The sequence below is a fragment of the Oryctolagus cuniculus genome, chromosome 5 (assembly GCF_964237555.1).
Source record: "Oryctolagus cuniculus chromosome 5, mOryCun1.1, whole genome shotgun sequence".
Classification (NCBI taxonomy): domain Eukaryota; kingdom Metazoa; phylum Chordata; class Mammalia; order Lagomorpha; family Leporidae; genus Oryctolagus; species Oryctolagus cuniculus.
In genome coordinates this window covers 32,310,008-32,335,066 of record NC_091436.1, presented here as the reverse complement: position 1 = coordinate 32,335,066, position 25,059 = coordinate 32,310,008, and the positions used below count along the sequence as shown (strand labels likewise).

Genomic DNA, 25,059 nt, shown 5'->3' with positions numbered 1-25,059 from the left:
AGTAAGGTAAGTAGCTACGTGGTTAGGGGTGCAGGAGTACTGGATGAAACATACTGTTCATGAGAACAAAGAGCGTAGAAGGCTGGAGTATGGAACTTCACAGATGCGTAAGCTTTATATATTCACATATCCACTGGCTTATTTGTTAACTAGAACCAATTCTGTCAACAGCAATCAACTCGCAGGCATGGGGAACACCCAGCCGCCTGGCTGAGAAGGCCACAAAATCATTATCTGGCAGGACTCGAATTTCAATACATCTATAGCAGGCTAATTTTTAAGTTGATAATTCTGTATGGCCCTCAGATGATGTTATAATTGTCCACATGGCCCATGGAAGAAAAAACAAGGCTCATCACCCCTGAAAGAGGAAGGAAATGCCTAATAGCAATGCCAAGTTATATAATCATGGCAGTGAAGCCTGAGGTTTGCTCTGTTTCCATTCAGGGAGAGCCACTTTGAGAACTGTCAGCAGCTGTAGTTGTCAGCAACCAACCAGGACACTGAAAGCCCTCAGCGAAATTATCCAGCCACCACACAAGTCCATGTAGAACTGACAAGGAAGCCTTGCAGCTTTTAAAATTTTTAAGTGCAAAGCAAACAAGATTCCTAACTCATCAATAATTGCCTTCTAAAAAAGATATGAACCATTAATTTCCAAAAAGTAGTAACAGCAACACAGGAAGTTTTTCTTCTTTTCTAATAAATACATCTGTTACACTTGATGGGCCAAGGACTGTTGAGATTTTAGGGGGAAATCAACATAGAAAAAAATCACATCTAGAAAGGATGAACAGGTTGCCAAGCACTTAGGAGGCACACTTACTTCACCTCTTCTCCCCTTTTATCTTTTCTATCTAATATCTAAGTCTATGACACATGAATTTTAGATGGGCAACAGAGGAAGGATTATAATGACAAAGGAGCCTCTTAGCAAACTACCTAAAGGCCTCAATCAGACCACTTGCCTTGAATCGAGGCAAAATGGCTATGTTCACATTTGTGAAACATAATAAAATCTTTGACGTATTTGAAAAAGTTCCATGGGTAGATGTTGTGGTGCAGCAAGGTAAGTCTTCATTCCATACTGACACCTGCAGCCCATGCGGAACTGCCTGGTTCCAGTCTCGGGATCTCCACTTCCAATCCAGCTTCCTACTAATGCATCCACTGCCACCCATATGAGTCCTGGATGGAGTTCTAGGCTTCTGCCTTCAACCCAGCCCAGTCCTGGCAGGCACTGGGGGAGTGAAGTATGGATGAACAGAAGATCTCTCTCTCTCTGCTCCTCTCTACCTTTCGAGTAGAATAAATATTTTAAAAAGTTGTTCCAGGGACCAGGATTGTAGTGCAGTGAGTTAAGCTGCCAATTGCAACGCCAGCAGCCCATAAGAGAGCAGCTGTGAGTCTATGCCTTTCCACTTCAAATCCATCCAGTTCCCTGCTACTGGGCCCAGCAAAAGCAATGGGAGATGGCCCAAGTGTTAGGGACCTGCCACCCACATGGGAGACCTGGATGGAGTTCCAGCTTCAGCCTGGCCCAGATGTGGCCACTGCAGCCATACGGGCAGTGAACCAGCAGCTGGAAGATCTCTCTCCCTTTCTCTCCCTCTCTAACTGACTTTCAAATAAATAAATAAGTCTCAAAAAACAAAACAAAACAAAACATGCTGTTCCATCTACATGCAATGTTGCAATGAATGAAAACCATAATAAAGATCTCCCCGTCCTCTCAATTTTTTTTGCTGTAGACAGCACTACCTGGTTCCTGCTTCCACATACACATGAAGATGGCACTTGTCCCAAAATCCCTGGAACAAGAAGTTTCCACTTCTTTTTTAAAAAGCCCAAAGTCGGGTTTTATCCAGCTTACTGGAAATAAAACTTGTTCACAAACAAAAAAGGAGAGGTTTATATAATCAAAAGCTGTTTGTTTTAAAAATAATTACAGCATCGCAGAATGTGCACAAACATGATTCCAGACAGGTGCACCTATAATAGGAAATCATCATGCACTCTGTAAAGCAAAAGGTCATCTTTGCACACTTTAAAACTTGTTCATAACAGGTGTCTGAACTCCACATCCCAATCCCATTTCCAAACCATTCACTGGCTTTCGAACAGCCTTCTGCTGGCCCCCTCCTTCTGACATTTCATATGCACCGTATCTCTTGCAAAAGCTTCTTAAAGACTTTGTACCATAGAGCCATTAATGAATCCTGCAATGCCTTCATGATGATGTTGGCTCTAATGCAAGACTTTTTTTCCTTCCAATATTTAGCAATTTATTTATTTGAAAGAGTGACAGAGAAACAAGGAAAGACAGAGAGGAAAGATCTTGGGGTGGCGTTGTGGTAAAGCTACCAGCATCCCCATGTGACTGCTGATTCAAGTCTTGCTGCTCCACTTCAGATCCAGCTCCCTGTTAATGCACCTGGGAAAGCAAAGGAAGATGGCCTATTACTTGGGCCTCTGCCATCCATATGGGAGACCCAGAAGGAATTCCAGGTTCCTGGCTTTGATGCATCCATTAAAGAAACGTACAGCCCACTGATGCATCCATTAAAGAAACGTACCAGTAGATGGAGATCTCCTTATCTTTTGTTGCTTCCTGTGTAACTCTGCCTTTCAAATAAAATAAATCTTAAAATAACAAAAAGAAAAAGAGAGAGGGAGGGTGGGAGGGGAGAGAGGAAAGAGAGAGAAAGGGAGGGGGGAGAGGGGGAGAGAGAGGGGGAGAGAGAGGGGGAGAGAGAGGGGGGAAGAGAGGGGGGGAGGGGGAGAGAGAGAGAGAGAGAGAGAGAGAGAGAGGAAAGATCTTCCATCTTCATTAACCAAATGATGGCAACTTGGCAACAGCAAGGATTGGGCCAGGCTGAAGCCAGGAACCCAGAATTCCATCCGGGTCTCTTATATGAGTAGTAAGGGCCCATCTTCTGCTGCCTTCCCAGGTGCACTATCAGGAAGCTGGACTAGAAGTGGAATAGCTGGGACTTGAACCTCATTCTGATACAGGATACTGGCAGCTTAACCTGCAGTGCCACAACGCCTGCCCCACATGGTTTAGGCTTGTGCTGCACAAGTTGGTTAATGGTTAGGACCATCTCTTTTCCTATGTCCTTCTTAGTGAACAACAGACAGAAGTTGGATTTGGCCAACTTTGTAAATAAATTGAAATGACATTCTTAAATCTGACAAATTTTAGTCCAGCTTGACACCCCCACCCCACCCCCCCCCAATCAGGATTGAATTTGAAATGCCAAACCAATGTTCTTCCTAGTGAGGCTTCACTTTGGAAGACTGTGGGGCTTTGAGGTGGATGTTTAGCCTAGTGGTTAAGACACCTGCATCCCACATCAGAGTGCCTGGGTCAGTAAACCCTGCTCTGGCTCCTGACTCCAGCTTCCTGCTAATGCGGACCCTGGGAGGCAGCAATGATGGCTCAAGTAATTGAGTTCCTGTTGCCCACATGGGAGACCTGGAATGAATTCCTGGCTCCTAGATTCAGCACAGGCCAGCCCCAGCAATTGCAGGCACGTGGGGAGTGACGCAGTGGATGGGAGATCTATCTCTGATTTTCAAACAAATAAAAAAATTTTTAAGAAAGATTCAAAGTCATCTGAATCTCAGGTTTTGACCAAAAACAGTTCCCTCTCCTAATTCTCAATTTAATACTTCCCCCAGTAGAGTCACCTCCTTCTATTTTAAAGTCTATTACTCCATCCAGGACTTATACAAAGCACATTGGTGTATCACTTTACACACACAGGATAAGTACCTTCACAACAATGGTGGCAAGCAGGAAGCCATGGCTACAAAGAAATTTCTGGGTTTATTCTTAGTATTTAGTATATTGGTATATAATAAGCTATCATTTTATTTTCAATAATTTAGTTACATTTTTACTGAAGCATGTTATTTAAATCTTAATATTTCAAGGGAGGCATACAACTTCTTTAATCAATTACCATAGTGGCTCCTATAAACATGAAAACAATCTGAGGGCATTACTCAGAGAATGTGAACCCAGGATTCATCTAAAGAGAAAATATTTTCAAATGTATTGAATAATTACTTTTTTAAAAAGATATAAAATTCAAATTACAAGTTGAACAAAATTTTTTTTAGGATAAATGTATCCCACACAACCAAATCTAGGATGGGCTTCATAAATGGTTTTTAGTAATATAATAAAATCTCTTCTAAAACTGGGGACTTTAGTAAAAGACAACCTGCTGACGTTTTCTATTTCACGGGTGTACTCTGAAGAAACCCACGCTGCTCCGTCTTCCTGCTGAAAGGCCAGTCCCACAGGTGTCTCCCGTCTCCTGTGTGGAGAGACTCTCACCGTGATGACAGTGGCTCAAGTCCAAAGGGCCCTGGGAAATCCATCCTCCGAGTTTAATGGGACTGGAAGCCCATCTTCAGTTTAAAGCTGAACAACTACTGTGGCAACACCATTTTAGAAAAGCATTTAGAATTCAGAACTAGGATACAGTAATGGAAACACTCTGGGTATCACAAAAGCGAAACAAAAAACAAGGCAGGAAGCACTTGCATGGGTGTTTAAGTGTGTCTCATGACACCTCAGCATCTCCCAGGCCAGCACGCAGCAGTCCTCTCCTGGGACATTCGCAGCAACGCTTCTGACAGGCGAAAGGGACATCCAGTGAGCTCTGATGATGCCTTCGACGACTGGGCCGAGCCCACGGCAGTGATCACGTGACTCCAATCAGGGCTGAAGCAGCCTGGGAGTCGTACACCCTCATGATAGACAGATAAAGACATGCCTAGGGCAGCAACCTAGCAAGCCAGGGTCCGTTCACCCCTGCGATCACGCTGCACCGACCCTTTCCAATCACAGCCACGATGATTACACGGCTGACCCCCTACTGTGCCGAGTCCTTCTGTGTACTAACTTGTCTGATCCCTGCGAGGGTATCAGCATCAGCCTGGTTTTCCAAAGGAGAACACTGAGGAAGAGAACGCTTCAGTGACATGTGTCAGAGCCTCCCAGGTCACACGTGGTGGAGCCGAGACGGGAACTCAGGCTGCCAGGCCCCTCCATCCTTGCGCAAAACCCTAACAGCGTCAGCGTCAGTCGAGCACTCATTAGTTTGCAGCACAAGACACTACCGTTTCACATGTGCTCGGTTTCAGCACGATCTGGAAGAGAAATCAATGGTGTTCTGTTGATCAGTCCCACTGAACATCCCCTACTGACTGCCCTTTGCGTTTTGGTCCTGGATCTCAGGGTTACTGCACACATCAGTCTGAAGGAGGATCGAAGAACAGGAAATTGGTGCCACTCAAAGTCGGCCTTCACTGTAAAAGCTTCCAGTCACAGTGGGCGGCGCCACAAGTCTCAGGAGCGGACACACAGTGCAGCTCCGAAGCGCCCTAAGACATTTGGGCAGGCACAGAGATGTGCACGGGAGGGGATGCCGGAGGCCGGGCTAATAGTGCTGCAGGGAGAACAGATGTGCACGGGAAGGGATGCCAGAGGCCATGCTAATAGTGCTGCAGGGAGAACACGCCAAGCAAAATGAGCAGAGGGCACCAGTGAGCCTTAGGCCAGGATGAGGACAAGCCTAGCCCAGTGGGCATGGCGCCCAGCACTACGGCACAAGGGAAGGGAGTGTGGTGGGGAGAAGCCAGGCCTCTGTCACTCACTGAGGCAGAAGAAACAGGGCCTACTCTCCAGAGCAGGGATCCCGTGGTTAGAGGATATGGGTCACCTCGAAGGTCTCCGGGAAAAGATTATAATTTTCTACAAAGTACTTTATTATCCACCCCAAATTAGCATTCCCTTGTTTTGAAGAGCAAGAGGGAGAGGAAAGCAGTGTGGTAGTTGAGCAAAATAGGAAAAAAAAAAAAAAAGGAAGAAATATTTTGTCTAACTGAACATTCATTCACCCAAGGGCACTTCAAAAAGTTCCTGGAAAATGTAATTAAGAGACGTTTATTTTGGTGCAAAAAAAATTTTGAAATCCAAGAATAGTTTTCTCATAACATGCATTTTCCACTAACTTTTTGAGGACCACTCGTGAAAGTGCATTAATCAGTGTATTTGGCTATTCAAGAATACCCAGACTTATTTCACATCCAGATTTCCATAAAAAAAAAAAAAGTACTGGAGTAAAGTAAGTAACAGACAAATTGAGTATAAGCTCACTAGATTCAGGGCAACAGCTATTAGAATCTGCCATGTGGTTTCCATAAGGAAGGTGTACTTGCCACCTCCAAATTAAACCTACCAAAACGGTCAGCTGGCAAAGCAGGAGACGGGACTGGATCAGAATCCGAAGTTCTCTGCAGTGACTGCACACTGGAACCACTGGGGAGTTTGAAAACCATTGTCACCTGGTCCCCATCCCCCAAAAGTCTCAGATAATTGCCTAGGGCGCCACACGGTAATGCTTAAAAGGTTCCCTAGTGGCTTGTAGCACCCTGCCAAGATCCAACCCTGCTCCAGCACAGGAGTTCCACAATGGCTTTAACAGCATAACCTTCCGCCCAACGATGGGGCTGTATTTAAGCGAGCCCACCAGGGCTGTGGATAAGGGTGTCACCGAACTAATTCAGAGCACCTGCCATGAACAGAAACCAAGCCTGCTAGAATGCAGGAAGCAGCTGACCAGGTCTGCCATTTGGAAGACTCGAGTCAGGAGCTTCTGAGAGCCAGAAGCCGTGATTAAAATCTTGAGGAGCAGCCAAGGCTTTTGCTACATGAACACATCTCACAGCCACTTACTGGGCGCATTATTCCCTTCCAAGCAGGCCTTGTACTGGGGAGCAGACACACTAAAGGAAGGGATTCTTTTCAGGATTTCACCTTAAGTTTATTCTTTTTTTTTTTTTTTTTTTTTTTTTTGACAGGCAGAGTGGACAGTGAGAGAGAGAGACAGAGAGAAAGGTCTTCCTTTGCCGTTGGTTCACCCTCCAATGGCCGCCGCGGCTGGCGCGCTGCGGCCGGCGCACCGCGCTGATCCGATGGCAGGAGCCAGGAGCCAGGTGCTTTTCCTGGTCTCCCATGGGGTGCAGGGCCCAAGCACCTGGGCCATCCTCCACTGCACTCCCGGGCCACAGCAGAGGGCTGGCCTGGAAGAGGGGCAACCGGGACAGAATCCGGCGCCCTGACCGGGACTAGAACCCAGTGTGCCGGCGCCGCTAGGCGGAGGATTAGCCTAGTGAGCCGCGGCGCCGGCCTATTCTTAAAGTTTTTATTTATTTTTATTTGGAAGGCACAGGGAGATCCTCCGCCCACTTTTTCACTCTTCAAAGGCCTGCAACAACAGAGGCTGGGCGAGGTCTAAAGAAGGAGCTAGGAACTTAATTCAGGTCTCCTATGTGAGTGGCAGGGACCTAAATACCTTAACAATCACCTGCTGCCTCCCCAGGTACACATTAGCAGGCAGTTAGAATCAGAAGCAGATGCAGGGGGCTGGCATTGTAGCATAGCGGGTAAAGCCAAGACCTACAGTGCCTGCAACCCATATGGGCGCTGGTTCAAGTTCCGGCTGCTCCACTTCCTATCCAAGTCCCAGCTAATGTGCCTGGGAAAGGAGCAGAAGATGGCCCAAGTGCTTGGGCTCCTGCACCTACGTGGGAGACCTGGATGACAATTCTGGCTCCTGGCTTCAGCCTGGCTCAGCTCTGGACATCACAACTACCTGGTGAGTGAACCAGGAGATGGAAGACCCTGCCCCATCACTGTGTCTCCCTCTCTCTCTGGGAGGGAGGGAGGAAGAAAGAAGGGAGGGAGGGTTGAGGAGGCAGGTCCAGCACTCTGATATGAGAAGTGGGCACCCAAGTGCCAAACGCCTGTTCCTCACTTTGAAACTTAAACTCAGCAGAGTACAGCTTCTCTTTTACACTCAGCAGTGTCTCCGTTGAGTCTCTTCACCAGAAAGCCAACTCCAAAAAGGAGGCTTTCATGGCATTAAGAGAAGTCCCAGAGGAAATTCTCACATGCCTGAAATCTCGTACGGCTTCCTGACAGTGCGGCACAGGCACACCTCAGCTCCCTCTGCTTTGCTTTGCATGGCAGTGCTCACTGGGCTGGCCTGGTCAGCTGTGTCCATCCACGCTGGCATTTTCCCAGCAGTCTTCTTTTGCCACGCTCCCGCAGGGGCGGCAAACTCAAGGACTACCAAATGCTGCTAATTCTTACTTTAAAAAATGCATTCGTCTTCAAATCAAAATTCCAGGTAGCACCTAATAAAAGAAACTCAGATTCTTTTTCAACTATTTCTCAAATTAAAAAGCTATTAGAGAATAATAATAAAAAAAAAACCCAATGCCAGTCAAATGCATCAACAACTATAACTCAGACCACTGCAAGAGCTGAGATAATAAAGAGAAAGAATTGCCACAGGAGAACCAGACGACCTCTGAACTGGATTTTATAGAAAATAAGCCTAAATTCCATACACATTCCATATACAGAACCTCAGAATGCGATCAGGGATTAGCTGCCCGAAAACATAGGAGCAAGACTTTTAAAATTTTGTTTTATTGATTTGAGAGGCAGAGGGCTCCAGTCTGCTGGTTCACTCCCCAAATGCCTGCAAAAGTGGCAGGTAGAAACCCAAACTACGTGAGCCATCACCTGCTCCCTCCCAACATCTGCATTACTAGGAAGCTGGAATCAGGGTTGGGGATGGAACTCGCACCCAAGCACTGAATCTGGGATGTGAGCATTCAAGCCATGTCTGAACAGCTGGGCCAAATGCCTACCCTAGATGGTCAAGACTTATGAAGCTCTGTATATATGCACCTGTGAGAACTGCTAGGATTCAACTTGATAATAAATTGTGCCAACAAGGAATTATTAATTAGGAACACAAAATAAGTTATGTAACTAATATTTCTACTTTCCTAACACAAAAAAAGTTATTTACATGTTCTGGAAAGCTATGTCTCCAGGGATTTTTTTTTTATTATTATTTGACAGAGTTAGCCAGTGAGAGAGACAGACAGAGAGAAAGGTCTTCCTTCCGTTGGTTCACCCCCAAAATGGCCTCTACGGCCGGCGTGCTGCACCGATCCGAAGCCAGGAGCCAGGTGCTTCCTCCTGGTCTCCCATGCGGGTGCAGGGGCCCAAGCACTTGGGCCATGCTCCACTGCCTTCCCAGGCCACAGCAGAGAGCTGGACTGGAAAAGAAGCAACCAGGACTAGAACCCAGCACCCATATGGGATGCCGGTGCCGCAGGCGGAAGATTAGCCAAGTGAGCCATGGCGCTGGCCCCTCCAGGGATTATTAAGCAGGAAAAGAAAACATGAACTGGTATGAGAGGTGGCTATAATAATATATAATTTGACTTCAGAAGGAGGACTCCACAGGAACTAAGAAAAACTAACAGAAAAGAAAAAAAAAAGAGAATGAAGAAGCCAGTATAAGAATCAAACAAAACCTACACATTTTCTCGAGGCTCTGGGACCAACACTTCCTCCAGGTTTTCCTAATTCAAGGAGCATGTAGTTATCAAAAAGCCTATATTTTATCTTGAGATGATTACACTGCTCTACTCAAAGAACTTGGTGGAATGGTCACAATGAAACCAGCAGAAAACTAACAAAACCAAATGCTGGCCAGGATGCAGTTAACCAGAACTCACATATTCTGCTTATAGGGGCATAAAATTATACAGGCACTCTGGAAAAGTTTGGCAGTTTCCATAAAGTTAAGCATACAGTTCCAGATGAATCCACAATCCCACTCCTAGGAGGTCAGCCTAAATAAAGGAAAACAATGTCCTCACAAAAGCCTGTATGTAAACGTTTATAGCAGTGTTACTCACAATTGCCAGAATCTGGGGAGAACTCAGTGTTCTCAGTGGATGGATAGAGGAATGATCTGTGCTCTTTCCATACAATGGCAAACAAGAAGGCAAAAGCTGCGGATGCACATGATCAGAGAGCGCAGACGAGCACAGGAGTGCAAAGCAAAGCAGAGAAGAAGCTCAGAGTAGTGCAGCTGGCACGTGTGAGCTGCAAGAGTTATTGGTAAATTCTGTGATATTTAAGTGTCCATGACAACCTTAAACCAACAAACAAACTCAGATTTGGAGTCTAGTCTCATTTTACCCTTTTACTTACAAGCTGTTGGCATGCACCTCTGCAGAATCTTAAATTAATCCTTCCCTCCCTACTTCCGCTGCAGGCCAATGCCTGCCTGGATTTCTGCAGCAACTTCAACCTTGTTCTGTCAGTCACTGGGCTCTTCTTCAATCTACCTCATAGTCTCCCCTGCTACTAGGAAATGAGGACCAGCCGGGCAGAAGGCCTACCGCTTCACTCCTCTCTAGGGAAGATGCGACTGATTTGCCTGGCTAGGCAGGAGCGCCTCATGCACACTCACAAACCCATGTGCACAAAAATCAATGAAAGAGGGGCAGGCATTGCGGCACAGTGGGTTAAGCCCCTGCAGCACATTCCCAACTACCTGAGATTGAGTGCTGACTCCACTTCGATCCATCTTCCTGCTGACGGGCCTGGGAGGCAAAAGGTGATGGGTCAAGTTCTTGAGCACCTGCCACCCAAAAGGGAGAACCCGATGGAGTTCCTAGTTTTGGCCTGGCCCATCCCTGGCTGTTGGGGCATTTGGGGAGTGAACCAGGGGATGGAAGAACGAGATTCATTCATTCTCATTTGCATTCTCTCCCCCACCCCTCATTGCTCCACTTTTCAAATAAATAAAAATGAATACACGTTTTTTCAAAAAAAATCAGTGGAAGCGAGTGACATTCCCAGAAGGAGGGAATTTGCTTTTGTTAAAGGTACAGTTGAGCTATTTTGCTAAAACCTGTAATCAAGATTTTGAGATTGATGAGCACAGAATTACCTGACTAATCCTGCTTCAATCAAGACATATTATTCTCAAGAAGCATCAACAGTCCTCCCTGCCTGTGGAATGGTTTGGCCTTCAGCCCTCTTACATTCTGGCCTCAAAGCATCTTTATTTCTAACTGATCTTTGAGAATTCTTCTGTCCTTACACATCTGTAAATATGAGCACTTCTCCAATATACACTTTTATTTTTCTCCTTTTCCTCCATCCAACTGCCTGTGTATCATTCACTCATTTTAAAATAATGCATTGTAAGTGCTACACCCAGTAGGTCCTCCCTACTGACCGCAGCCAGGGTGACTCTTCCTTCCCTGAACTTCTCATCGCCTGCAACTGTTTGTGGATTCCGTCTTTCTTGTGAAATTCAAGGAGCGTGTCTTCATCAACCTTCTTGCCACCATTATGCTCACTATTAATAAAGTCCACACCTTTTGGTCAAATTACTCAAAACCTCAGTAGTTTCAAATCTCATTTTCAACTATCATACAGTGATTTACAGTTTCAAACATAACTTTTTCATGATTATTTTTCAGGCATCAGGAGGCAAAGGTGTTAGACTTTTTTAAGAGAGCATGCCAATGTAAATTAGTATTTCACACACATGCCTAACTAATGGTACCACATAAAAGCATGCTGCTGGTAGGACTGCCTAACCTAATACCATTTCCTCCCACTTAGGAGGATGAAAGGTAACAGCCAAGCAAAGTAACACGCGAGAAATGCTATCTAGCCGCCTGAACGAAGCAGTTTTAGTCTTCAACACCTGGATTTCAGGAGGGATGACTCAGTACCAAATTGAAGTCAGTGCCCTATCATATAATTTTTACTTGTAGATATTTAATGTAGAGCCTTAAGGCTAAGTGAGACCTCAAAAATCACTTTTTGATTTGGAAAAATCAAAGGGATGTTAGATGAGAAAGGAAGCCCAGGTTCTTCCGCCACACAGCCTGCTAAAGAGAGAGAGACGGAAAAAAAGCCCAATTCCAGGTTCTAAGTCATTCACAGATTACAAGTATCAATTTATTCCCTGGTGCATCAAAGTATGGCCTCATTAATTACCAAAAACAACTCTAAATTTGCTTTCTATTCAGTAGGTGTGTAATAATAAGGTGACCAGATTGGGACATTAATTCTGCACACTCGTTTTCCACAGCTCTTGACCATGAGCTTAAAACTAAACATGCAAAGCGTCGGCAAAGGCAGTTCTGTGAACATCACCCATCTACGTGACCACTCACAACAGACTGAGACAGGACTCAGCATCCTCTAGTGGCGAACTGAAAAACTTGCTTCCAAGTGTCTTCAGATGTTGCTTACTTTGGCTATTGATTAAAAAGCAATAATGAAATATACTGAAAAACTGTTCATCCTTTAAAAAAGTAAATATTTTCTGCCACAAGGAATGTGATAGGATTGTTCTTGAGAACAGAGATATACCCATGGAAATAAGCTTTTTAAACAATGAATACATACGTGCACACTATATTTCATTATGCCTAACAAACGTTTCATTCTATGGGCAGCACATCAACTTTCAATCCTTCTTTGACAAGCACATGCATATAATTCTCAACACTTTACAGATAATTTTTATAACCACCTGAGATTCTAAAGTGCCTCCAAATTAGATCACAACAGTTGCACAAGGACACAAAAGAGAGAGAGCCATTTAAGAGTGGATTCTAGGGGCTGGCGCTGTGGTACAGCGGGTAAAGCTGCCGCCTGCAGTGCCAGCACCGGTTCGTGTCCCGGCTGCTCCACTTCCAATCCAGCTCTCTGCTGTGGCCTGGGAAAGCAGAAGGTGGCCTAAAACCTTGGGCCCCTGCACTGCCTGGGAGACCTGGAAGAAGCTTCTGGCTCTGGCTTAGGATTGGTGCAGCTCTGGCTGTTTCAGCCATCTGTGGAGTGAACCAGTGGATGGAAGACCTCTCTCTCTCTGCCTCTCTGTAACTCTGCCTTTCAAATAAATAAATAAGTCTTTTTTTTTTTTTTAAAAGAGGATTCTACCTCATAATAACAAGCTCTAAAAAGGGAGTAAAATTAATCCCTCAAGAAATGCTGCCATTTGAGGCGGCAATTTTCATCTCTTGTTGGCAGTAAAGAAACACCGGTCTCAACCCCACTCAAAATGATCTCCATACAAACTTGTGATAATTTTAAAAATAACTTGCAGCACTGGAATGCATGTCCATAAGAATAAAATACTTACTCTGAGTCCCATATTCCCATACAGGTCACACGTTCTAGATATATACAGAAGTTCTTCTCAAGTTGCTAACATTCAACAAATCCTCACTTGTTCTCCCAAAATACTGCTAGATAGATTTTAAAAAACACACTTTCACTTTCCTTCTTCCGAACCTGCTCACACATGTGCTTCTGAGCACTAAAAACATTAATAGAAATCCAGGCTAGGAACGAAAGAAAAACAGGAAAAAGATGTAGAGCCAAAATGAAGTTTTTAGTTAAACTATAACGATAATTATTTAAAAGACCATACATATACAAAATGCTTGCCTTGGAAATCAGAATGTCTAGGCAAAGTATGGAAGAGGTGGTGGCAGTCAATTTAATTTCTTTTGGATATTTCTCTGACAGGCACACGGCTGGCTTGTATATTAATTGTAAGCATAGCCAGTTCATTCATCAAAATGCTCAGGAACTGGATAACTACGGTCTGTAGTTCACTTACACCCGAGCAAGTGGTTCCAGGGCAGATTCCAGAAAGTTTACCTTTGAGCACAAACTGACTGGAAATACCTCCACCGAGGCAGTTTGTTTCGGAAGCAGTTACTGCCTGGGGGTAGGCAGCCAAAGCTGCCCATTCACAACTGAGGATGTCCTCCTGCAGAGCCCACTTGAGCCGGGGCCTGAGGACAATTAACAAAGGCAAGTCCTGCACCCAGACCAACCGCGATCCACCAAGCTCTGCAACACGGCGCGGCAAAATCACCCCCCGCGCCCGCAGCTGCGTGACTCAAGGAAAGAAGCTCGAGACATCTCGTCAAGCCTTACCCCCAGGTATGCCGGCTGAAGGTGCTAAGGCGCCAGGACAGCAGATACACAATATGCAAACACTGCTGTAGCTCTGGACGTTTCACGGAAAAAATAAGCCAGCCAGCTACATCGACGCCTCTTGGCGGACGGGGCTGGTGATGCGCACATGCAAGCAGAAAACAGCCTGCCCTCAGAGGCCTGCGACCGGAATTCCCTTTAAAAATACGAAACTGCCTCATCGCCCCCATCCCAAGAGTGGGGCGGCGCACAGACGGACGGACGGACGGAAGAAAGCCGGTGTGCACGCAGGGGAGTAGTCGGGTTCCCACCAGCGAGGGGCGGGAAGGCTGGCAGCTCGTCTCCCGCAAGGGAGCCCCAGGCCCCGAGGGTGGCTGTGGGGGAGGGGGAGCCGCAACCCGGACGCCCGCAGCCCAAAGCCGGGCTGCGGAGCCGACGCTGCTACTGCGGCCGCACGCACCGACGGGAACCCAGGAGTCATGAGGCCTTTCCACGGCCGCGAACCTGAGCGCGGCGCGCCCGCAGCCGCCGACCCCAGCGCCCGCGCCCGCGGTCCAGGGTCCTAACTGCGGACCCCGACCGCCAGCGCGCCGGGAAGCCCCCCGGTCCCCGGACCGCCTAGGAGAGGCGGAAGGGGCGCCTGGAGACAACTAATCCCGCCAGCCGCACTGGCCGCGGATTTGCCTGCGGCTCGCGTGGCTTTGGTGAGGGGATACGATTTTTACAGTCAACGGGACGAGACCCGAGCCCGCAGATGAGACGGCAGCTGCCACCGTGCGACCACCTGCCCCCGCAGCCCGCGCCCCCGGCGAGTTTCCACCTGTTGTGCGGAAGTGGAGCGCCAAGGGGCGGCCGGAGCCGGGGCCGGCGGGCGCCCTCAGCACCCGGGCGCAGCGGGCCCGGCGGCCGAGCGCGCGGCAGCGGGCGGGGGAGGCGCGCTCGGAGCCCGGGTGCGCGGCGCGCCGGGCGGCCGTTCCGGGCCGGGGAAGGGGCCTCTCGGCGCCCGGCGCCAGCCCGCGCCCCCGCTCACCGCCCCCCGCCCGCCCGCCCGCGCCCGCGCGACCCCCGCGGCCCGAGCCGCGCAGTCACCTGTTTCGCTCAGCACTGCGCCGTCGCCGCCCCTGTGGCCGTCGCCGCCTGCTCCTAGCTCCGCCATGGTGCTCCGATGACGCGCCGGGAGAGCCGCTCCGCCCTCTGCCTCGGCTTCGCTCCCGCCGGCCCCCCCACCCCCCGCCTCCGGGGCGTGCGGCCCAGACAGGTGAGCGCCGTCAGGGGAGGGCGGGGAGAGGAGCGAGCGAGCGAGCGCGGGCCGGCGGGCGGCGGCCTGAGCTGCGCGTGCAGGCGCGCCCCCGTGCGGGCAGGTGCGGCGTGGCAGCCGCTCCGCCGGCCACTGCTGAGGGAAACGACACCTCAGCGCGCGGCTTCCGGCCGCCGCTGCCGCCTCCCGGGGGTCCGGGGGCGGTGGGCGTCGTCTGCCGGGCTTGGCTGCGCTACCCCCCCGACCTGGGAGGAAGGACCGTGCGAGGATCAGCCCAGATGAAGCGAGGACACGGGGACGCCCTCTTCCGCTCTGAACCGTGAAGCCGCCAGGTCAGCCACGGCTTCGCGAGGCCTGGAGTTCATGGTCACAGCCGCCGAGGAGCCGAAGGACACGGGCCGGATGCCAGTTGCTGGCGACCCTGCCTTTGTATCCGGTCCACGAGTTAGTGAAAGGTGTTCACACCGGCGTGCCTTTTCCTATTCTTGGTTTCTGATCAGTAAACTACCCTCTGGCTTGCTCAGAGGAGCGATAGACAACAACTTAAAAAAAAATTTTTTTTTAAAGAAACAGATTATGAGCTGAAAAGAAACCAATTTTTGCCCTAACAGACAAATGATAAGCCCCACAATGCTGAGGGGGAAAAATAAGTAACCTACATAAATGGAAACATGCAGAACAAAATGGAGCAGCAGCACTCCCACACCCCGGCTGGCAGAGCGGCCCCAGCGAGCTCTCAGCTGTTCAAAGCTCTCTCCAGACAGGCAGCCGGGTGTGTTGTGTTAACAGCGTTGGATTTCTTGCTGTGACCGATTCGCCATCCACCCTTGCGTGCAAACCTGCCACTCGGAGCCCAGGAGCGGACTGTTTTTATTTGGTGTTACTGGTTTTCGGGCTGACTAGGGAGAGGCTGTGGCTTTGACTCGGGTCTGTGGTTATGGAGTTTCCCATGGTGCCATTTCTACAATGGAACAGGTCAGCTGATCATTACTGATCACAAATCCAGAGGGAAGCACCGGCACCAGGTGGGCACACTTGGTGCCTTCAAAAAGTTCACGGGAAAGTGAGATTCAGAGATAATGTGAACTTTCTTTGGATTTTCTAAAGTACATTCATATTTCTTACTATAGTCAGTCATCAGTTTTAAACTTTTTTTTGGGGGGGGGGGAGCATCAGACTCTCTTAGCTGAATCCAAGAGGTTGAACTGTCTGGAAAAACCCTAGAAAAAAAAGGTGATTTACTTTCAACCTCCTGATTTACTACCCACTTAAGTAAACCAGTGGCGGCGGGGGGGGGGGGGGGGGGGGACTGGCATTGTGGTGCAGGAGGGTAAGCAGCCACTTGGGACACCAGCGCCCCATGTGGGTGCCTGTTGTTCCACTTCTTGTCCAGCTCCCTGCTAATGGGACTGCACCAGAGGGTAGCCTCAGTGCTCCACACCTGCATGTGGGAGGCCCTGATGGAGTTCCAGGCTCCTGGCTTCCACCTGGCCCAGCCCCGGCTGTTATGGTCATTTGAGGAGTGAAAGTCCATATATACTGAGGTTTGTATTTGTTTGGTTTGGTATGTGCTTATCTGTATTCCCATTCTTTTGATAACTTACATTAAGGATGAGGAATACACCAGAATCCTCACATAGGGCCTGTTCCTAAAGTAAGGCAGGGTCTGCAGCAGGGCAGGCTAGGGAGTGAGTGTGGAGAGCGGGTGACCTACTGGGAACATGGCAGCCACCTCCGGACCTCCCACCGCCTTCATCACTTTGTCCTCTTTTCCCCACTTGATAAATGTCTCTCCCAACAAACACATGCCAGACCTGATTCTGAAAATGTCTTCCCTGACTTCCTACCTTCTTAATCTATTGCGTGTTTTTTTTTTTTTTTTATAAATCTATGTGTTTTGTTCACCAAACATAATAAAAAATGTGGACTCTGGTTCCATCATTGCCCTTTAAAAATACTTCCCAGGCCACAAACCTCCTATTACTTTGAGTCCATTTTTGCCCTGGACTTTGTGTAGCACTAGATCCTCTCTCTGCTTCCTCCTGATTTTTCTTTCTTCTTTGGTTGGCTCTGTCATCTTGTTTGTTGCCTTACCTTCCAAACTACCCTGAGATCTTCAGTGTCACCAGATACTCTCTCACAGGCCTCATCTGCCATTGATTCCACCCAGGCTATTCCTAAGTCCAAAAGGCGCTTCCAAAAGTTTGCAGAAAACAGAATTTTTTTTCGCAGAAAACTTTTATTTAAGGTATACAAACTTCATGCATTTCATAAATACAACTTTAGGAACATAGTGACTTCCCACCCACACTGGCACCCTTCTTCCTCCTCCCTCTCCTATTCCCATTCTTAGAAACTAGAATTAAAAGGCAAGTTTGTTTGGCTGCTGGAAGTTCTGAAATTCATGCATTCTTCAGAATGCACATTTTCCATGAATTGTTATACCTGCTATTTGCAGCTTTTTCATAATATGCAGACACTTTTAGAAGACCCCTGTATGCATGTATTTCAAGAATTTTTTCATCGGAAATATTTTAATTGCATTGCCCATAATCCTTTTGAAGCCCCTTCTTTGGTTCCCCCTTTCTACATAACAAAAGATTAAGCCCATTCCACACATCCCTCACTCCCCAGTTGGTCCCTGAGCTCTCTCTCTCTGTCCCACTTTCTCTGTAACTCAGGTTTCCAGCCAGAGGAGTTGTTTACTTTCTCCAAATCTTTCAAGTCTTGCTTTCTAGCCTTTGTTCTCGGAGCTCTGCCCAGAGTGAGTTCCCTGGTCCTCTGCAAGGTCCAAGTTAAGGTCTACCTGCCCTGGCTCCGAGCAGGCTCGACCTATGATATACTCAGCGGTTTCTGGGTTGCCATTTGTCCAGCTTTTAACATAGGTTGGGTATGATGGCCTACAAAGCTTTCTGTTCAATCTGATGGACACTTTTTAGTGGCAGCAACTTTGTCTCCTGCTTCTCTATGAGGCACTCCTGAAGCCCGGAACCAGCCATTACCCTTTGCTGGTTTTGTTCACAGCTCACAGCTGTCCTCAGTGACATCATGCACACTGCCTGTATTCTAAACTTGGCAGGCATCACTCGTGCTTGCTGGCTGTACAGCACCTCATGCATATGGGCGTTCAAGTGTTGACAACTCCTCATTGCCAAACTCTTTTATGGGAGTAAGTAAAACAAAGTGTGCAATGCCAGAGCTGGAGATCAAAATGCAGTTAAAAGGAACCTCTGGTTCTACTTCTCCTAGTAAATTTCTCTTAAAATGCTGCCACCAGCACCACCCTGCCATCTTCCCAGATTCCTCTGGACCTTCACTTCTCTGAAAGCTTTCCTAGATCTCTGGAAATTGGGTGACACGGTAGCAGTTACTACACCACTGCTGTGTCTGCTTTGTCTCGATTCTGACAGTGAACTCAAAGGGCAAGAATTGTGCCTCGTTCACACAGCATAATATGTACTACCCAGTTAGTATTTCATACGTACCTTTGAATGAGTGATACCAAACAGGTGTACAGGCATAGAGTGCTCACTCTTTGTTAAATGTTCTACTAAGTACCTAACCTGCATTGTCTTCTTTAGCACAACCCTATGAGGAAGGACCATTTTTCCCATTTCACAGATGAGGAAGCAGACTCAGGGTTAACTGGTTTGCCCAAGGGGATAAGTGGCAGTTCTGCTCCAGGCCTACGTGTACAGCATTTAACCAACAACTGGTAAGAGCATCCTATTTCTCCTCTTCTAGGAGGGGCTGTCCGTTTCCCTTCCAGGTGTCCCCTGCAATGACGTCGGGACTTGATCATGATAAATCACCTGTGGAGCTGTTTTATAAAGACTGTCTGGGCTCTACCTCAGACCAGTAACAACCATTTTCCTGGGGTGGTGGCATGCAGGTCACTTAACATGAGGCTGGGTTGAGAATCCCAGAACTGGACTGATGATACAAGCGTTTCAAGTGCAAATTTTGTAACCCTTGACCTGTAGAATTGCCTTCTTTTGGGACTCAGATCCAATATTCTTTAGTTTTTAACAGTGTGATTTGTAGATACAATTCTAATAACATAGTGATATTCCCTTCCTCCCTCCCACCCTCTTTCCTTCTCCCTGTCTGTCAGAAGTCTGATGATGCTGGCCTGGGAGTGTCCTGTGAACCATATAGGTAGAGAGGCGCATGTGCCCACAAAGACAAGGTAGGAGGGAGATCCCAAGGAAAGATTGTATCATTGAAGAGCTGGTTGGAAATGGGTAGCTTGAGCCTATATATATAGTCTAAAGGAAACACTTAGCTATTGGAAATGGCAAGACAAACCGTAGCTTAATAAAGTGGTTATGCTATGTTTCAGTATGCATCAAATGACATGTTACTGGATTTATATCTCACTTCCTTTGAAATTTCTACACAGCATGTGGAAATGTCCTTCAAATTTGGATGTAAAATAAAAAAAGAGGTGTTGCGAGTTATCAAATAAGAAAACATTCCTAAGGATGTACTGCCCCAATATAAAATACATTGTAACTTGATTTTCACACAGAAAATAAATGGCTCCCGTCTTATCAAAGACTGTTATTATGGGTCAAATCATGATACATAGACAACTCTATGTTATTTCTGTCTATATAATAGTTTCTGGAATTTGGGGTGGGACTTTGTAGTAATGGTTAAGATGCCACTGGGAAGCATAATACATTGGAGTGCCTTCACATGTGTCCCTGCTCTGTGCCTGATTCTAGCTTCCTGCAACTGCACACTGGGAGGCAGTGGGGATGGCTCAAGTACTGAGTTCCTGCCATCCGTGCAGAAGACCTGAATGTGTTCCTGCCTCCTGGCTTCAACCTGGCCCAACCCAGGCTGTTGTAAGTTATAAGTTCTTCTGGGGAATGAACCAATGAATGGGAGCTCGCTCTCTCTTTTTCTGTTTCTCTGCCTTTCAAATAAATTTTTAAAATGTAAAAAAACATGATATTGTAATTCACCTATCTTTTGAGTTTCAGACCTCTTCCAATGGGCAGGCTCAGAGAAATAAAATATTCAGCTTAAAAATATTTCCCTGAAATGAGTAGAACTAAAATTGAGGAAACAGAAAAGGAAGTGTCCTTTGTTACAATGCTCTTTATAGACCCCTTAAAACACAGAGTAGCCATCCCAGAAAACGTGGGGCCTGAGGGAAATACATTGAATTGCCTTCATTCTGTTTTTTCTTCATCATCTTTCTTAACCCTCTGTGGCCCTGAGTGTCAGTTATTCTTTGATTGCTTGTAGAAATGAGAGATTCTATTTGTTATAGCTGAAGAAATGACTACAAATTTAACACAGTAATATATCTAATTTTCCAACACAAAATAATGATTCTTTAGAATTTATCCAAACAGTATGTTCAGAGTCTCTTTACTTTTTAGAGTAAATATGACACAATGGATAGCTTTAGAACAAGCTAACATTACTATGATTCAGGCATGTGCAACTGGTACAGTTCAGTAGTACATCAACAATTCAAACAAATGTACGATATACAGAACAGAAACTTAAGTTACAAAATACAGTCAACATTTTAAGTAACACAGATAAGTAGAAACCATTGCTGCACACACTTAAAAAACACATCAACTTTATACAATAATTGAAATTATGCAATTCTACTCAGATTATTAGGGCATCTTACAAACACATAATCCTAAAAAAAATCATAGTCACATCTTGGTTTTGTTCCAGTGGTGCACAATCACATGAAATGTTTGATCTGTTTTGTGTGAAATAAACCTCTGGCTGAAGTGCAATAGCTGCTAAGTTAGAAATATTACCATAAAAAATGTTTAGACTAAAATAATCCTAAATGTTAGAATTCTAATTAGGATTATTTTGAGAGTCTGTAAGAATCATAGAAACAGAAACATTTAGGAAATTTCAGTGTATTTTGTCTATTTTTTAACATTAGTAAACAAATACTGGATTTAAAGTGCAGCTTCTTTCTTCTCTTGCTTCAACCCCCCCCCCCCAAAAAAAATACAGTTCTTTATTAATTTTTAGGCTCTCCAGCAACGATGAAACTGGACGACGGTCAAGTGTGTTTTTCTCGGAAGTCGATGATGGCCTTCCATAGTGAGCACAGCATCCCTCCCCTGTTTAAAAACACAAGAACATGGCAAGGAGAACACTGCATTTGAAACATTGCCCTTGAACAGAAAAATGATTCCTTAGAGTTCAGCTGCCCTGGTCAGAACATGGAGATCCCAAAGCCTTATCTCCCTTATGTATTCTTGGGTATTTCCTTCCTACTCCCACCAACTGCTAGGTCCCAAAACATTTGAGATTTTCAGCTTTCTTGAAATGTGTCTTTATAGGGGCGCGGCCAATTGGGGAGTGAACCATTGGATGGAAGACCTCTCTCTCTGCCTCTCCTCTCTGTGTAACTCTAACTTTCAAATAAATAAATAAATCTTTTTTAAAAAATGTGTCTTTATAGAGGGGGTGTATTAGAGGAAACTATTGCAAAAAAATGTATCATATCTTGGGAGGCTGGCCTATCAGCACCTCATCCTAATATTTCTAGTAAGTAGGAGACAGTTGCAGACTGAATCAGAACATTTGCTTAAGGCAGCTTTAGAGTTCCGCGTGGTCTTAGTTTGAAAATGATTTAAGTAAGTTCTTTGGTAATATAGAAAGCATCCCAAAACATCAACTACCTCAGTTAACTCCTAGCAGGTAGAGAGCCAGATGGCTTTGGCCAGGACCACCGAGCTGGTGAGACACCACCAGGAACCCAAACTTCTTGGTCTTAGCCTTGTATTTTTTCCATGTGGACAACATAACAGAAAGAAAAGTGTTACCTTAGTCTCAGGCATTTTAAATCTTCGCGTGTAACAGAGTAGAGAACATCCACTAGTGTATACTCCTCAGCCAAAAACTGTATAGAGAAAGTAAAATATATATTTTATATAATGTGTATTTTGCATACCTTTAGTAAATAAACTCCATTCATAATGTAAACACTGACAACAATTAAAAGTAAATGTGAAAGGGAAACCACTGAAAACATGATCTTCTCGAATTATTAGGAGAGAGACCTCCCTATTACACAGGAATTACAAAGAAATTCATACATGATTTCAAGTGCATAAAGATGACATGTGACAGAAAATTTCTGAATGATTTTCTCATGCACAGAGCAGACTCCTTGGCAATCACAACTGCTACTCACAAATGTTTATATGTAAGAGGTATGGTGTCAGGTAGCTCTTTTTTTCCAAGTGGATTTAGAGTGTTTCCAGAAAGGCACTGCTTTCATTTAATATCTGAACTTATTTTTTTCACAGCCAATACATGGTACTTTGTTATAATTCACTGCAAAATCAGAGCTCTGAATTTAAACTGAAGCTTTTTAACTTAAAGCAAACAAAAACGGCAATAATTTAATGGATCATCAATTACTACTCCACAATTTGATTTGAGTCCAATTTAGAAGGATAAATATTTTGTAGAACTTGACTGGATGCATTGCTTTCTACAGGCAAGAAAACTGTTTAAATTTACTAAGCAGCAACTGGGTAAATGCAGATTTCTAAGGAGGCTCTAAATTTCATTTAGTCAACAATAAATTATCAAATCAAGGGATTATATCTTATTTTTAAAATTACATATAAAACTGACCGGCGCCGTGACTCAATAGGCTAATCCTCCACCTTGCAGTGCCGGCACACCGGGTTCTAGTCCCGGTTGGGGCACCGGATTCTGTCCCGGTTGCCCCTCTTCCAGGCCAGCTCTCTGCTGTGGCCCGGGAGTGCAGTGGAGGATGGCACAAGTGCTTGGGCCCTGCACCCACATGGGAGACCAGGAGAAGCACCTGGCTCATGGCTTCGGATTAGCATGATGCATCGGCCACAGAGCGCTGGCCGCGGCAGCCATTGGAGGGTGAACCAACGGCAAAAAGGAGGACCTTTCTCTCTGTCTCTCTCACTGTCCACTCTGCCTATCAAAAAAAAAAAAATTACATATAAAATTGAAACCAATATGATATTGTGCTAAGAGACCCTTTCTATAAAACCAAAATCTATAAGAACAGAGAAGAATTTGGTTACTGTAGATATAATACGGTTTGTACAGCAAATATTCCTAACATACGTTCATCAACTCAATCTATTTTAAGTAGATAAATAGCTGCTGCCCAGTGCAGTCTAATAATGTTGCAAGAAAATTAAAAATATGACAGGGGTGGGTGTTTGGTGTAGCAGTTAAGACACTGCTTAGCATATCCACATCCATTAATCACAGTGCCTGCACTCCAGTCCCAGATCCTTGCCTTCCAACCCAGCTTCCTGCTAATATGCCACCCACATGGGAGACCTGGGTGGAGTTCAGGCTCCTGGCTCTGCCCTGGCCCAGCCCTGGCTGTAGGAGGCATTTGGAGAGTGAATCAGCAGACTGGAAGATATTTCGATCTTTCTGTGCTTACTCTACCTTTCAAATAAAGTGAAAATATAAAATTTTTTTGAAAATTTATTTAACAAACGAAAGAATTAGAAAGAATCCTCCTTCCCCCCTTTTAGGTCTGTCTTGATTTCTTCTCATTTGTCTTTATCTTCAATTCAAAAACAACAATCCGTAGTGGTTCTGAACTACAGAGCTTTTGCGTTCCCCATTGTCTTGGCACATGTTGTCCCCCAGCCCGGAAGGATCTTTCCTCCTTCTCTGTTCTTAGCCTGGCAAACACACAGCTGGACTTCAGCTCATTCATAATAACCCTCTTGGAGAACTTTCCCCAACCTCTCTCTCACCCTATCTCATCATACCTTTGCTTCATGAAACCTTCCAGGGTGTAACATTTTTATCTGTGGAATTACCTGGTTAGTTTTAACATCTGCCTGTTCTAGTCTGTAAGCCCCAGGAGGCCAGGGCTGGGTCTGATTTGCTCACCAGCACACCCCTGTGCCTAGAATGGTTTCTGGAACACAGCAGGTACTCAGTGCTATGAATGAAGGAAAAGAATACTTGTCCCACAGATGGTTTTCTTTACCCGACTTATAGTGTCTTCATCAGCTCCGTTTTCTCTCAGCCAGTCAGTAAGTTCAGAATCTTTAGTATCTGTGCCAGGAGAATTTAGATGACAGGCAGGCAACCCAGGAATATCTAGAACAGAATTTGGAGGGATATTTTTAGCTTCACCGAAAGGTCATTAACAGACATTTACTGAAGATACATTAAAAGATTTTTCTTAGAGAATAGTTAACAGAGACAACTGAGATTAGCAGTATAAATGACAACAAAATTCAGACTAGGTAATCTAGTAAATGGAAGGTCAGAAGCAATAATATAATATGGGGCTGGTGTCATGGCGCAGTGTGTTAGACCAGCACCTGCAACGCCAGCATTCATACAGGCAACGATTTGAGGGCTGGTGCTGCATTTCCAATCCAGCTCCCTGCTGATGTGCCTGAGAAAGCAGCAGAAGATGGCCCAACTGCTTGCGCCCCTGCCACCTATGTGGGAGACCCAGATGGAGTTCCAGGCTCCTGGCTTCAGCTGTTGTGGTCATTTGGGGAATGAACCAGAGGATGGAAGATCCTTCTCGCTTGCTCGCACTCTCTCCCTCTCTGTAACTCTGCCTTTCAAATACATAAAATAAAATTTTTTTTTTTTTTTGACAGGCAGAGTGGACAGTGAGAGAGAGAGACAGAGAGAAAGGTCTTCCTTTTGCCGTTGGTTCACCCTCCAATGGCCGCCGCGGCCAGCGCGATGCGGCCGGCGCACCGCGCTGATCCGATGGCAGGAGCCAGGAGCCAGGTGCTTTTCCTGGTCTCCCATGGGGTGCAGGGCCCAAGCACCTGGGCCATCCTCCACTGCACTCCCTGGCCACAGCAGAGGGCTGGCCTGGAAGAGGGGCAACCGGGACAGAATCCGGTGCCCCGACTGGGACTAGAACCCGGTGTGCCGGCGCCGCAAG

At 46.2% G+C, this 25,059-nt stretch overlaps 2 protein-coding genes and 1 long non-coding RNA gene across 8 annotated transcripts in view; 1 reads left to right on the top strand and 2 right to left on the bottom strand.

The window, feature by feature from the left end:
- Window positions 1-15,091, bottom strand: part of MAP7 (microtubule associated protein 7) — a 194,355-nt gene extending 179,264 nt beyond the window's left edge. For both annotated transcript variants that reach the window (XM_070073524.1, XM_070073527.1), the window contains exon 1: window positions 14,957-15,091. In XM_070073524.1, coding sequence (XP_069929625.1) covers window positions 14,957-15,023 — 67 coding nt within the window. In that variant the 5' untranslated portion in view covers window positions 15,024-15,091. The remainder of the gene's footprint in view (window positions 1-14,956) is intronic.
- Window positions 14,987-24,139, top strand: LOC127492960 (uncharacterized). 4 transcript variants are annotated; one of them, XR_011388495.1, is made up of 6 exons: window positions 14,996-15,125; window positions 16,519-16,669; window positions 18,707-18,840; window positions 19,240-19,314; window positions 19,856-19,978; window positions 21,150-24,139. It is a non-coding gene; the product is annotated as an uncharacterized lncRNA (long non-coding RNA). The 4 variants fall into 4 exon arrangements; XR_011388494.1 differs by lacking the exon at window positions 16,519-16,669 and having other exon boundaries at window positions 14,987-15,125; XR_011388496.1 differs by lacking the exons at window positions 14,996-15,125; window positions 16,519-16,669 and adding an exon at window positions 15,167-15,457.
- MAP3K5 (mitogen-activated protein kinase kinase kinase 5) overlaps window positions 17,345-25,059 on the bottom strand; it is a 259,401-nt gene continuing 251,686 nt past the window's right edge. For both annotated transcript variants that reach the window (XM_070073521.1, XM_051854304.2), the window contains exons 28-30: window positions 24,133-24,245; window positions 21,950-22,026; window positions 17,345-21,241 (exon numbers count right to left, since the gene is read on the bottom strand). In XM_070073521.1, coding sequence (XP_069929622.1) covers window positions 21,181-21,241; window positions 21,950-22,026; window positions 24,133-24,245 — 251 coding nt within the window. In that variant the 3' untranslated portion in view covers window positions 17,345-21,180. The remainder of the gene's footprint in view (window positions 21,242-21,949; window positions 22,027-24,132; window positions 24,246-25,059) is intronic.